Here is a 13,180-nt window from a genome sequence, read left to right on the forward strand (position 1 = left end):
AGACAGTACAAAGATACCTTCCTCACTAGGGTCATGTCTAGGGAGGATTGTAACCAGCCATTTTGGAAAGAAAAATTCTTAGCAGGTCTACCAACCTTGTTAGGAGAACAAGTCCGAAACGAAATCAAATCCATAAATCATGGCCAGATACCTTACAAAGAACTGAGTTATGGAGAGCTCATCAGCTTCATCCATAAAGAAGGTATCCGAATGTGTACTCAGCACAAACTTCAAAAACAATTGAAAAAAGAAAAGGCCCAGACTAAGAAAGAGCTTGTCAATTTTTGCCAACAATTCGATCCCTCTTTCCAAGTCGACAAAAAGGTCGAAAAAACTAAAACCTGCAGTGGGGACTGCAGCAGAAAACATAAGCCCAAACATTTTCACCATAAGCCTAGATTTTCCTCAAAACCACAATCCACTGATAAGGGTGAGAAAAAATCCAGCTCTCCTTACAAGTGTTTCAAGTGCGGGAAAACTGGCCATACCCAAAGGTATTGCTACCTCAACAAAAAAATTCATCAACTAGAAATTGATGAAGAAACCAAAAACCAGGTCTGCAACCTGTTGATAGAGTCTTCTGACTCTGATACAAAATCCTCATCTGCAAGTGAGGAGGGCCTGCAAATGGATGAACTGGAATGGTCATCCGATGAAAAATCAATAAACGTCTTAACCAAAGATCAGGAGTTCCTGCTAGAAATAGCGGACCAAATCCCGAACCCTTTGTTAAGAAAACAATATCTTGAGAAGTTGAAACGGGGCAATCTCGCTTCAGAGACAAAAACCCCTAATTACAACTTCTCTGAATTCCTTAAAAGGCATTACAAAAAGCGAGCTCATAAAATCTCGTTTGATGCCCAAAAGGAAATTGAAATGTTAAGGAATGAAGTTGTGTGTCTCAAGTTTGAGCAGCAACAACACTCCTCGATAATTGATCAATTAAAGGAGCTACTCACTGAGGCTACAAAACCCTCAGATAGCTCTGATCAAAACCTCATGAACCAGGATAAAAACCCAAAAGAAACTCTGGCCTTGGACCAAGAAGAAAATGACCAGCATGAAACTCTAACCATGATAGGAGAAACTTCTCCTAACAGATGGTTGATCAAAATCACGCTAGTCATAAACCATAATTTGTTTGTTGATGCAACTGCTCTGTTTAATACAGGTGCGGACGAAAACTGCATTAATGAACAATTCATTCCTACCAGATTCTATGAAAAAACAACTGAATCACTCTCTTCGGTTAGTGGTACCAAACTTGACATCAAATACAAGTTGAGTAAGGTTGAAGTTGAACAGAATAGAGTCCGACACAAAACATCATTCTTGTTAGTACGAAACCTTAGTCATAAGGTCATACTAGGCACCCCATTCATCCAGCTTTTAAAACCGTTCCTTGTCACCGCATCTGGCATAGAAACGCACAAGCTTGGAAACAAAATAAAATTTCATTTTGTCTCTGATAAATGTATTTACAAAACAGACTAATACATTTTGCGCAGGAAATGGCCGTGGAATCTGCTCAAGAGTGGTTACACAATTGGCTATTTGAACTGTGGCAAGACGACAGTCTTGAGAAAATACAAAAAGATATACAGGACGGGGAAACAGATGCAATGGACCGTATCTTTACTGCATACATCCACAATATATGTGCCCTCATCGATCATCCTGTATCCAATGTGTTATGTGCTTTCTTCGACAGGCATTGCAAGGAGATCCCTCCATGCAATTCAAAACCCTGTTTTCAGCATATTAACTCCACTTTAAAAACCAGAGAGGACTATGAGTTGGTCATGGGACACCTGACTTTCCAAGCTCCTGTAAGGGTAAAATTGGATATAAATCTGCAATAACATCTTCATGTCTTGCAGGAATATGGATTTCCCCTGGTTTGACCAAGATGTTGGCAACTCCTCTTTGGAGAAACAAAAAACAAGGAATCTGCCACCAAAAAAGCGATTCCGGATACATTCCAGTCTCACTGATTGGAAGCCTGATCACAGGCAACAACTCATCTTGGATAATTTATGGTCATCCATAAAGGATCCTCAAAAGGGTGAGGAAGCCATAAATGCATTGATCCTTCATTTGGAGGAACTATGCAACAGCAGAACATCCTTGTAGCAGGAATTCTACCTCAAAATCGATTCGTTGCAACAAGAGCTATCCCTCCAAAAGCCTTAGACTCAGGCTTTCCTCCAAAACAGGTTAGTCGAGTTCGATAAGTTCACGAAGCACTTTGCAGAAATGCAAAGAGAAAACAATGCTCTGAGAAAGAAAATAAAAAAGACTGAAAAAAGGAGAGATATTCTGAAAAAAGAGAACGATGGCTTCAAAAAAGAAATCCAAAGCCTCGTTTCTGAAAGAATAGAAGTCTTAGAGTTTTCTGAGTCCTGCCTCAGAGAAAAAGACGCTCTTGAAAAAGAAAACATAAAATTCAGGCAGGAATCGAAGTCCTCATCAACTCCATCGATAATTCGGTCTAGGGATCTTTCAAAACCTGTGACTGAAAAAATATTTTCCAAAAAACCCATTGAGGTTACACTCAGTAGCATTTTTCCACAAGCAGGAGAAATCCTGTTCTTGTCAAAACTCCCTGAAGATCTTGTCTCAAAAATCTCTGAGATAAGTCTCCAGGAATTTTCTTCAAACATAATTTCCTTTTTTACCAGGATCCTCCAGTTCTGTGCTAGCACACCAAAAGGGACTGACGGATGGTACTGGTCATGGGAAAGAAAAAACTTTTTTGAAAATGATTTTCGAAAACCCTGCGACTTACATGGTGAAGATGAAAACTACAAAAGAGTTGACATCTTAATGATGGAAAGTTGCAGGCATAGTCTGGAGTTCTCCATACCCAGATTCAGTTTTTATGTTTTTCCTTTAAAAAACCGTTTTAATAAACACCATTTTGATTTCTGTGATCTTCTGAAATATGGGATTCTCAAATCAATAATCCTTAAACCAGAAGATGCACACCGCCCAAAACTCCAATCCCTTTTTGGGAACAATGCCTGGAGTCTGATCACCAAATCTTTGAGGCGATCTGCCAGCCTCTCCATCCATATCGAATCCTCTCCACCAGAGTGGGTTTCCCCCATAAAAGTTCAACCTGCCATCCATTACATTTTCATCTCCCCAGTACACTCCGAGGACATCCTACCCCCGAAAGTAAGTTATTGGCCTGGTGAAAGTCAAATCATAACACAGATAAGCAAATGGCGTGCTTGGGTTCAGGTAAATGAATGGCACTGGCTCAAATATCCAGGGCATGTTCTCCAGTTCTTAGGTAAATGCTAAAGGGTTTTCCTTCACATATCTCTAGTTGACAAGCCATTGCAACCAGGGTTCAGCACCCGTCATGACCAGTGGCTACAAAAGTTCACGGATGAGATCAAGATGAGACCCGACATTGCTTACGAGCAATCTGATTAATTGCTAGCCTCAGCACCCGAGAGCGTCCGCCCACTGTTTCAACACATGGATCATTACCGAACAAAAAACCTTTTGGCTCAAAGGCTATGCCCCACATTTAGCGCAATCTCCGGAAGCGTCCCACCACTACTCCAAGTGGTACCATAATGGACAAAAAACCTTTCGGCGAACTTGACCGACATAAAGTAGCAAGCTGTCACTATTTGCGACAAAAAAGGCACTGTAGCTACAGTTTTTCCGCACTGTAGTCAACAGTACCCCGCATGTGAGTGCACAGTTCAAAGCTGCACAGCGAAAAGGCATCTTCCACCGCCTATAAGAGTCGTCTTCCTCTAGCATCAGAGGTAGGACTCATCCACCACAATAATCTCTTTCTCTCTTTCTTTCTTCCTCTCATATGTAAACATCCGGCTCCCATAACTCGGATCCTCTACCTCCCATTCTGTGTGTAAGTTCCAGTGGAAGCATGGGTTGAGTTCTTTCAGACTCTTCCCTTTTCTTTTCTTTATCATGTTTTCTTTTGTTTTCATAATCCGCATGTACTCCCTTCAGCCCATCATGGGCTAAGTTTCTAAATAAATCTTCCATGTTGATCATCTATTTATGTTGATATTCCCTTATATCTTATTCTTGTTCTTTCAGTACTCTATGGTTATCCCTTAGTCGAGATCTTGGGTTGAAATGGTATCATAACCCGGATCATGTCATCTATATACATTGTTGGAATGGAGTTGAGTTTAACAAAACCTTCCCTAAATTGTTTTGAATCTGGGGAATTAGAAAAATCTCTTTTCTAAAAATTGTTTATTATTTTAGGTAGATAAACACATATTTCATGATTTTCCTTTTTATGAAAATTATCACAAAAGTTAGGAAATTTTCTCAAAGTAAAGAGAAAAAAAATGTTTTCAAAAAATACGAAGATTTTTGGAGAAATTAAACAATTGTTCAACACTTAGATAGAGGGGGCACGCAGTCGCCCGGGAAAAGTTATGAAATTTCTATTAAAATTTGTCGAGTTTATCATACTTTCAAAGGAATTATCCTATTTCCCCCCTCCCCTTAAATTTTATGATACAAAGTTTCTTCAAACTTCACATCCCTTGGACAAAATTCCTAGATCTATCGCTGCACACATATGCTAGTCAATTACACCAAGACGATATCATTTTCCTTCACTCTATGTCCTAAGGTGAATATTGTTGGTCGGAAGAAGAAGTCCTTTTTATCCCTTTTCCGGTTTCCTTGCCAATCCATGAGAACTATTAGGTAAAAGGTCTTGTTTATACTCCTTCAATCCAGATGCTTGGAAGAGGCTCAGCCCAAAATCACAGTATTAAGGTTTCGCAGTCCAAATTGATATCATTCTCAAAAAATATACTGCGCGCTTCCTTTGGGTTGGGTAGCCCTGTGGGACAGACTAGGTAGTAAGGAAAGATCGATTGATACGGCATTGGAAGTTAATGCTGCAGAAAGTGAATTCCATCGTCAAAACTGCAGAATCCAAGGGCCACTAATATGCTTTCAACTTGTGCTGTCGAGAGGGGTATATGGCTTAGTCTATTGAATCGAATGGGGATTCACAAATTGGTTTCTAACTGGTATATGAGGTTGATTGAGGTCCAAATAACAGAGCCAGAACTCTGGTTGCAATTATTCTCGAGCTTTTCTGGACTAGTTGTATTTATCAAGCGCAGATTGAGTCAAACAAAAGGGTCTTTCAAAAGGAGACATCTACCATGGCTGATGTTATTCGGAATATACTTGATGCGGTCAAGTTGAAAATTTAGATCTTTTGCTGAATGTTTCCCGAAAGATTGCACAGGCTTGGAGGCCTGCTGGCTTCCCTTATTGGTAGCAACTCCATCAAACTGCATTCGGAAAGTAAGCGAAAAATATTAGAAATAGTCGATCGCTAAATCACATGATTGATCATCAAATCAGAAAAAATTGATGCTTACTTATCAGAAACATCAAACTGTTGATAAGCTGCGTCCATCGGCCCCTTTTTCCCTTGTAATTTGAGTTCGTTTCAAAATGCATTATTTTCGAAATATAGTGGATCAGTTTTTTTCTTTTTCGTATTACTTAACATAACTGTGACATATCATAATCTCTTCTAAAATTCCAAAATTGATACGAACAGCTGCACAAATGAAGCTCATGAAAAGGATGTCCCTCCTGATCATCTCTTATGATCATCGGCAATTAAGTCCGAAATCATTATCTAATTTCTCTTTATATATAAAATCAATCAGATTATGATACATTAGTCTCCGCGAATTTCCTTTGGATCTCTTTGAGTTTTGGGGTTATTGAAGAGAAGGGCAGTCTCAAAGAGGGGTCCTGATTCCATGAAAGGCAGATCAGCTCTATAAGCTCTCCTAATTGGCCATCATTGTCCGCAGGAAGTGCAGGCCTTAGGATTCCTTCTGCCACCTCCATTGCTATCTGTTTCATCGCAACAGAAAAATAAAAATAAAAATCACATATAGGTTTTTTCAAGTTTCGAACAAGTAGGCCATTGTGTTGGTTTAGTAATTATAGCAACGTACCTTTGCTGGACCAGCATCGATATCGATATAGGGATGATCTCCGGTGACAAGCTCATTGACAATCACCCCGAAACTGTACACGTCACATTTCTCATCATATGGCTCACACTTGATCACTTCTGGTGCCATGTAAACATAAGTACCTGACAAACATTCATAAATAAATTCACTCTATTTATCTTATCCCCATTATTAGTTACATGCATATACACATTTACGAGACGTGGGAGTTCGGACTACTAGCTAAACTTTTCATTTAAATAATGTTATTTTGACAATAAAATGGGGATTATACGAGATACCACCATTAATCCTCAGAAATCTTTCAGTTCAAAAAAGTTAGAAATAGTAAATTAGAAAATTCGATTGATGAATTAATTTAAATCTGATACTTTGAAAAAGAGAAGGAAAAAATAAAGATAGAATGGGTGGTTTTAGAAGAACAAGAGACGTGAAAGAGAAATTATTTGTAAAAATACTTGTCATGCAAGAAATCTAAACATATGAAAATTAATTTACATTTAAAAAAAAAATTAGCTTCCTTTCCTAAGAATTAGATGAAAGATATATATTTTTGAAAATTGAGGTTTTAAGTTAAAGAGCCTGATTTTAATGGTTTTATAGTAATCATTATAGCATAGGTAAAAATAAAACTAGATTAAAAGAGTATCTGGATTTGATTCTCACTCCTCGTGTCTCTCTATTTTCTCTCTCTTATCTATTACTTTTTATAACACGAGTTTTTTTGTAAAAGAAAAATAAGGTAAATTGCGAAAAAAAGCTTATTATACTTTACTTTATTTCCTAAACATAGTAAAAAAAATTATAGTATATCCACTAAGTTTTCTTTTTTCGTTAATTTTTTCTGTTTCCCAATAATTTTTAAAATTTATAAATTAAATAAAGAAAATCATAAAAAGGAAAAAAAAACATAATAACGAAGGGAGCAAGCAGAGGCTAATGAGGACACAATGTTGAGGACGCTACAACTTTACTTAAGCAGTGGTGGTTGGCTTCGAACAGGAAATTATCAAAATTTTTAGGCTCTATTTACTTTGAGAAAATTTTCCAACTTTTTGGAAAATTTTCATAAAAAATGAAAAATCGTAAAATAAGTGTTAAAATGAAGAACAACTTTTTTAGGAAAATAGATTTTTCTAATTCTACAAATTCAAAGCAATTTAGAGAATTACTTTTAGGGAAAAAGACAAAAAAACTCCCTTGTGGTTTGGAGTCGGAACAAATCGCACCATGTTCTTTTGTTTGGGACAATTAGCCTCCATGTGGTTTGCTCCGTTAGACATAGGAGTTACGGCGTAATTTTTTTTTCTATTTTCAGTCCTCAATATTTAGTTTTTTAATCTTTTTTATCATAAATCTTTTTCTTTTATCATTATTATCCTCAACTTCCCCGACCCCCTCCCCCTTCAATTTTTCGTTATAGGACTAAAATGAAACAAAATGGAAAGTTGAGGATAATAATGATAAAAGAAAAAGATTTATGATCAAAATGATTAAAAAGCTAAATATTGAGGATTGAAAATGGAAAAAAAAATTAACGTCGTAACCCCCTATGTCTAACGGAGCAAACCACAGGGAAGCTAATTGTTCCAAACAAAAGAACAATGTGCGATTTGTCCCGATCCCAAACCATGAGCAAAATTTTTGGCTTTTTGCCTTACTTTTAATTAATAGCTTTCCAATTTTTTTCCTCTTTAATTGGAAGGTTCTTTATCAATCATTTTTTTTAATTATATCAATTATCATACTTTTAATTAAAAAGTCTTCAATGGTTATTAGATATTGAGTATAAGTTAAAATTCTAAATTTGAGTTTGTAAACACGATTTCTTAATTTTCTATACAAAAATAAATTTAGAAAATGAGAAGTAAAATTAGAATTACTTTTCTAAAAGTAAACGAGCCCTTATCCTCTTTCTGTCTTCTTGGAGCTAATCACCAAATCCCGATTTTGTGATGGCCGAGGCCCCTCCACCATCATCCTAACTCCGCTTCAAGCATCTTTATTTTCTTTATCTTTTCTTCTTAGTTTTCTCAATTTTGGGTTTTATTAAATTTTAAAAAAGACCTAGTGAACAAGTTAACGAAAATTAAAAGTGGTTGTAAATAAGATAATTTTGATTCAATCTAAAAAATAAGAAAAGATTGCGAGTTGCTTTAATTTTAATAATTTATTTCAATTGTAATATATTTGGAAAAAAGAGTAAAGTATATACTTTTTTAAATAAATCCAAAAATTTAATACATGATCATGCAAATAGATCAATAAAAATAAATTTTATTTTTTCGATTATAAGTGGTGTCTATTGGCTAATACAACAATAACCAAAGCTAAATAACAAGGCATGCAAATACTATTGATGAGGATTGAACCCGAAATCTCATGATTTTGGTGACTTGTACCACTGTATCGAACCCCTTCCTCAACAAAATAATTTTTTTTTTTGAAAAGATACAAAAGGAAAAAGAAAATAGTGTGAACCTGTTTCGGCAGTGAGCGCGTATTCCCCATCCCTCAGGAAGCGAGCATGCCCAAAATCTGCCACCCGCACATGCAGCGCATCGTCCAAGAACACGTTGCTCGGCTTTAGGTCACGGTGCACGACCCTCGGCCTTTGTTCGTGGAGATACTGCATTGCCTGGGCAATCTCCACCGCCCTCGCGAGCCGCTCCTCCATGGGGGGCAACGGTAGAGAGGAGGCTAAGTCCCGCGGCTGGCGAGCCTTGCCGGGCCCATGGAGCCACTCCTTGAGGGTGGTGCTTAGGAGCTCGGTGACGACCCATGCACGGTCGGGCGGTTGGAGGCAGGCACCCATGAGCTGGAGCACAAAGCGGTGGCGTTGCCGGGAGAGGGTGTGGAGCTCCTGGGCGAAGAAGGCGGCGCCGCTGGGGTTGGAGTGGAAGAACTCCGGAGACATGTACTTCACCGCCACATCGAGGCCCCTCCACGTGGCCCTGTAAATGTCGGCCGTGCTCCCTCGGCCTATTTGATCTTTCATTTCGATCTACGTCAACATGCATAGGTTAGCTTACCAAACAGTTTACTACATTGATCTTTGACAAGGTCAATATATAGCAAACGATTGTCTTTAAAAAAAGGAGGGGGAATATATATATATATATATACTCATCATATTAGTAAGGACTATTCTGTTTTGGATGTCAGCTTGTTCCCTAACTAGTTATGTACACGGTGTTTCCAATGTATTTCGAACCGCCTGCATTCACTATAGGAAAACACATTTTTACGAAGTTAATTTTGAATTTAAAGTATCACCTAAACTAATGCTTTTGTTGACACTTTTGAAAGCACCATCTAAAATATAATTGGCATAGGTACGCACCGACACTTTATCAAAAGCAGTGCAATAGATTGACATATTGCAAGTAAATTTCATTCATTAGAAACTCAATTTGTCGTTGAGTCACATTATTATAGTTAAGAATGCTCCTTTTATTTTCGCCTAGACTGTGCAAAAAGAATGATGGTCCAACAATTAATTTTTGAGATTGCTCCAATTATACGTATTATCTTTTGATTATTCCGGGAAGAATTTTCATGCAGTAAATGTCCACGAAGTCGGACACATTTAAATCTTAATGTGTGAAACAAAATCGTGCAGGTAGTTGGGGCTTCGGTCCTGTAATTCACCCAAAACAGTCGTGCGGGTAGTGATTTATAGGCCTAGCAATAGTCTCGGCCCATGATCAGGTCTAGTTTGAAGAGATATATATTGAGGGAGTCTCACCTCGAGCGGGTCAATAGACCACCCATTAGCCCGGGCTTGGTTGGAGATGAGATCGAGGTCCGACGGTTGGGAGGGTACCAGGGCCGGGAACTGAGCTGGGCTGCCGTTCAGCCATACGTTGTTGCCGATCATGAAATTGTGGGGGGAGAGGAGGCATTCTTGGGTGTCCTTCGGGTTCATGAGGAGGTGCAAGAAGCCATTCTCTTGGGCAACTTGGAGGCAGTACTTGAGGTAATCTTGAGTCCTCTCCATCCTCTTCCCGTACATGATCCTCAGCTCCTTCTGCTTCTGCACTTCTCTTTCCAGGTCTCTCACCTTGATTATTAGCGACCAAAGGAACAATCAACATATCCTATAATGGTCAGTCGGAACTGAAACCATCGGTTTTAACTCCAAGGACACGGTTGTATCATGCTAACTACATATTTATCGGAGCAGCATATATGGTCATAACTCACAGTTAAGTATGGTACACGATCTCACTTTTGCCAATGGAACGATGTCTTTGATTCTAGAAGTAATTATATGTAACGGTGCACAGCGTGACTTCCTTCATGTGGTCCGATAATCAGTTTTCACGCGAGAAGAGAAGAAACGTGAAGAGTGAAAAAATGAAGAGCACCAATACATACTATATATATGCACATTGTACCTGCTGCTCCAACTCAGAAATGGATTGTTCCAGTGACTGGTGGCCGCGATTCTGGAGAGGCTGCTGGTGGTGAGGGTGGCTATGGTTCGGGGAGGAGACAACGGCACCCATTGGCATTTCCAAGCAGCCGCTTAGGTTCCAGCAGCATGCTTGGGACCGCCGTGCATCTGCGGCGTTGCTCCTTCTTGGACTCCGTGGATCGGTATTGTTAGTGTTGTAGGTGCCGTTAAGGCTCATTATCATCAACTAATTAATGATATATAAGTCTCCGTTGTTAATGTGAGCAGAGATAGAGAGAGAGAGAGCTGGAAGAGGGAAATTAGAATAGACGACCTGTTGATTTTCATAGACATGTTATGCGGAGCTTGGAAAAAAGACAATTCTCTTTGACGGATATTGTGAGGAAGAGGCAGACGCAGAGACAACCTCTTCCTGTTGTTGTTTCCGTTTTCTCGACAAGGGGCTCCTTCATGTAACAAATCAACAAGCCCATGGCATGCCACTAGACGATCTGGACAAGAACACAAGTTCGGATTCCATCATATTGGAAGAATATACATGATCCATCCATCTGCTGTACCATACGACAGTATGATCGTAAATTGTCCGATGGGTGCTTGCTTACACGGTCAATAGTACTTACACTGTGTTACGCGTGCCATCAAATTGATTGTTTTTATTTTTGACTTGTACTCAGTGGATGCATAAGAAACTGAGTCCGTAATATGTCTAGGAATACTTAGGTCCACATTTACGAGCGACCAGATACCAATAGAAATGCTACATTCAATTGGTAATTATTGAACGGTTGATATAGTTAGATTTTTTTTCTTGTATAATCCTAGATATATAGTGGAGACAAAAAGTTGGAACGGGTCCAATCCGTATATAATGAAGGATTGGAGCATGACGATGTTTTTGATGTTTCGGATTTAGTGGAGGCGATTATTCCTAGGAATATGTCATTCCTGCACAAAATTGGGACTAGGATAGATACGGCTTCCATCCTTCTTTTTTATTTGATTTTTTATAAAGTCAAACAATTCCACCATTTCTTTTTTTTTTATTGCTCTGCATCTTGATATCTAGAATTTTTTATGGGTTGTTGACTAATTCAATTCAATTAGAGTTTGGGTCCCTGATATGAATTTTATCCATAATGATTTTATTTTTGGGTGAATAGTTTTTCTTTTATCTTTTGGGTGAATGAATTAGTTTTGTTTTTGCGTGAATAAATTTCTTTTGTTTTGAATTCTAATACATTTAAACTCTAAGATCAAATAATCAAGTTAAAGGCAATTAGTTACTTATATCATCGAATTTAATTAAATATGGAAAATAGTTCAAGCATTTTTTTTCCCTAATCATGTCCGATTATCTAAACTCGTTTTCTCAGCGGTTCCCACTCATGGAATAAGTTGTTATGTATCCTGCATTGCCGTCAATTATTGATATAATGAACCCTATATCAATCTCAATCTGACATCCCGGTATTTTTCGGATCGGAGTCCCATGATCATTTCCTCCTTCTGAGCGTAGAATAGTCACACACTTCCGGTTGATTGGACATCGAAGGCCCATGAAGTCTCTTCTTATATGCAATTGCCACTGGACCCAGCACTGATGCATGTCATAGTAAAAACACAAGGGTTGGGCCTATTAATTACATACTGCACCAGGAAGTGCCCCTTGTAGACGGCCTTTCCGATTTTTCCTCCAAAAGTGTTCCCAACTTCTCTCTTATTTTCGAGACGCACTTTAGTATCCTAAAGTCCAATAGATCTGGCTGATTAAATCAATTTGAGTCTAGTCAGTCCACTAAAAGCTAAATCTCTTCTAACATTAATTTTTTTATTCACAAAACTCGAACCTAAAACTTGTTTAACGAGAACAAACGCCGAATCACTTGAAGAAATCCCACCCATACCTCTCTTTCATTTCTCTCATCAAATGGCAAGCCTTGCCAACTCAGCATGCCCTTATATTAACTAAATATTTTATCTGTGTGTTTCTCGAAATTATTATTCGTGACATAAGCTAGTGTATTGTATTATATAACTTGTTCGTCAGACATAGTATATTAATTTATGATTGTACATTTTATTTTTTAGATAATACTTACATTGTTTATTAATAGAAAATATTAAATTCATAAGTTTTTTTTCCTACTAAAATACTTTATTTTCAAAAAATAATACTATATTAATACATTTTGCCGATAAGAATGGTAATCAAATAATAAAATTATTTTAATAAAAGTTAACGTAATTAATTAGATTTTTTTTAGTTTTAAGATCATGTACTTTAAACATCTTATAAATATAATAAAACCATCCTTCTATTCAAAAGTCTTAACTTATATTAATACTAGAGTTTGTACTTGCGCTGTGCGGATATGGTTTTTAATGTATCTAATTAAGTATAATCTATTTTCAAAATGTGACGATCCTATTTATTAATAATATCGTCATGTACAAATTTTATTTGATGAAATCAATGAAAAAGAAATTCAAAAAGAGTATTCGGTGTATTATTTAGGGGGAATGAGAGCGTAAAGAGAAGAAAAAGAGAGGGGACGTAATTTCAGAGAGGGAGGGGAGAGAGAAGGAATGGGAGAGAATTAAAGAGGAATTGGTAGTCAAAGACAAATTCAAACTTAATTTAATCATAATCAGTTTGTTTCTCATGAGAACATTCTTTGGGAGAAGGAAAGTTATAGCAACTAACTTAATCTATAATAAATTTATTTACACATTAATT

At 37.5% G+C, this 13,180-nt stretch overlaps 1 protein-coding gene across 1 annotated transcript; it reads right to left on the bottom strand.

Annotated features, from left to right (window-relative positions):
* Window positions 1-5,626: 5,626 nt before the first annotated feature.
* Window positions 5,627-10,726, bottom strand: LOC116192601 (serine/threonine-protein kinase STY46-like). Its single transcript, XM_031521193.1, has 5 exons — window positions 10,421-10,726; window positions 9,769-10,083; window positions 8,502-9,024; window positions 6,000-6,142; window positions 5,627-5,895 (listed from the first exon to the last, which is right to left on the bottom strand). The coding sequence occupies exons 1-5, from the start codon at window positions 10,661-10,663 to the stop codon at window positions 5,704-5,706; spliced, it is 1,416 nt and encodes a 471-aa protein (XP_031377053.1). The 5' UTR covers window positions 10,664-10,726; the 3' UTR covers window positions 5,627-5,703.
* Window positions 10,727-13,180: the final 2,454 nt, after the last annotated feature.

Source organism: Punica granatum, chromosome 1 (genome assembly GCF_007655135.1).
Source record: "Punica granatum isolate Tunisia-2019 chromosome 1, ASM765513v2, whole genome shotgun sequence".
In the NCBI taxonomy this organism is placed as follows: domain Eukaryota; kingdom Viridiplantae; phylum Streptophyta; class Magnoliopsida; order Myrtales; family Lythraceae; genus Punica; species Punica granatum.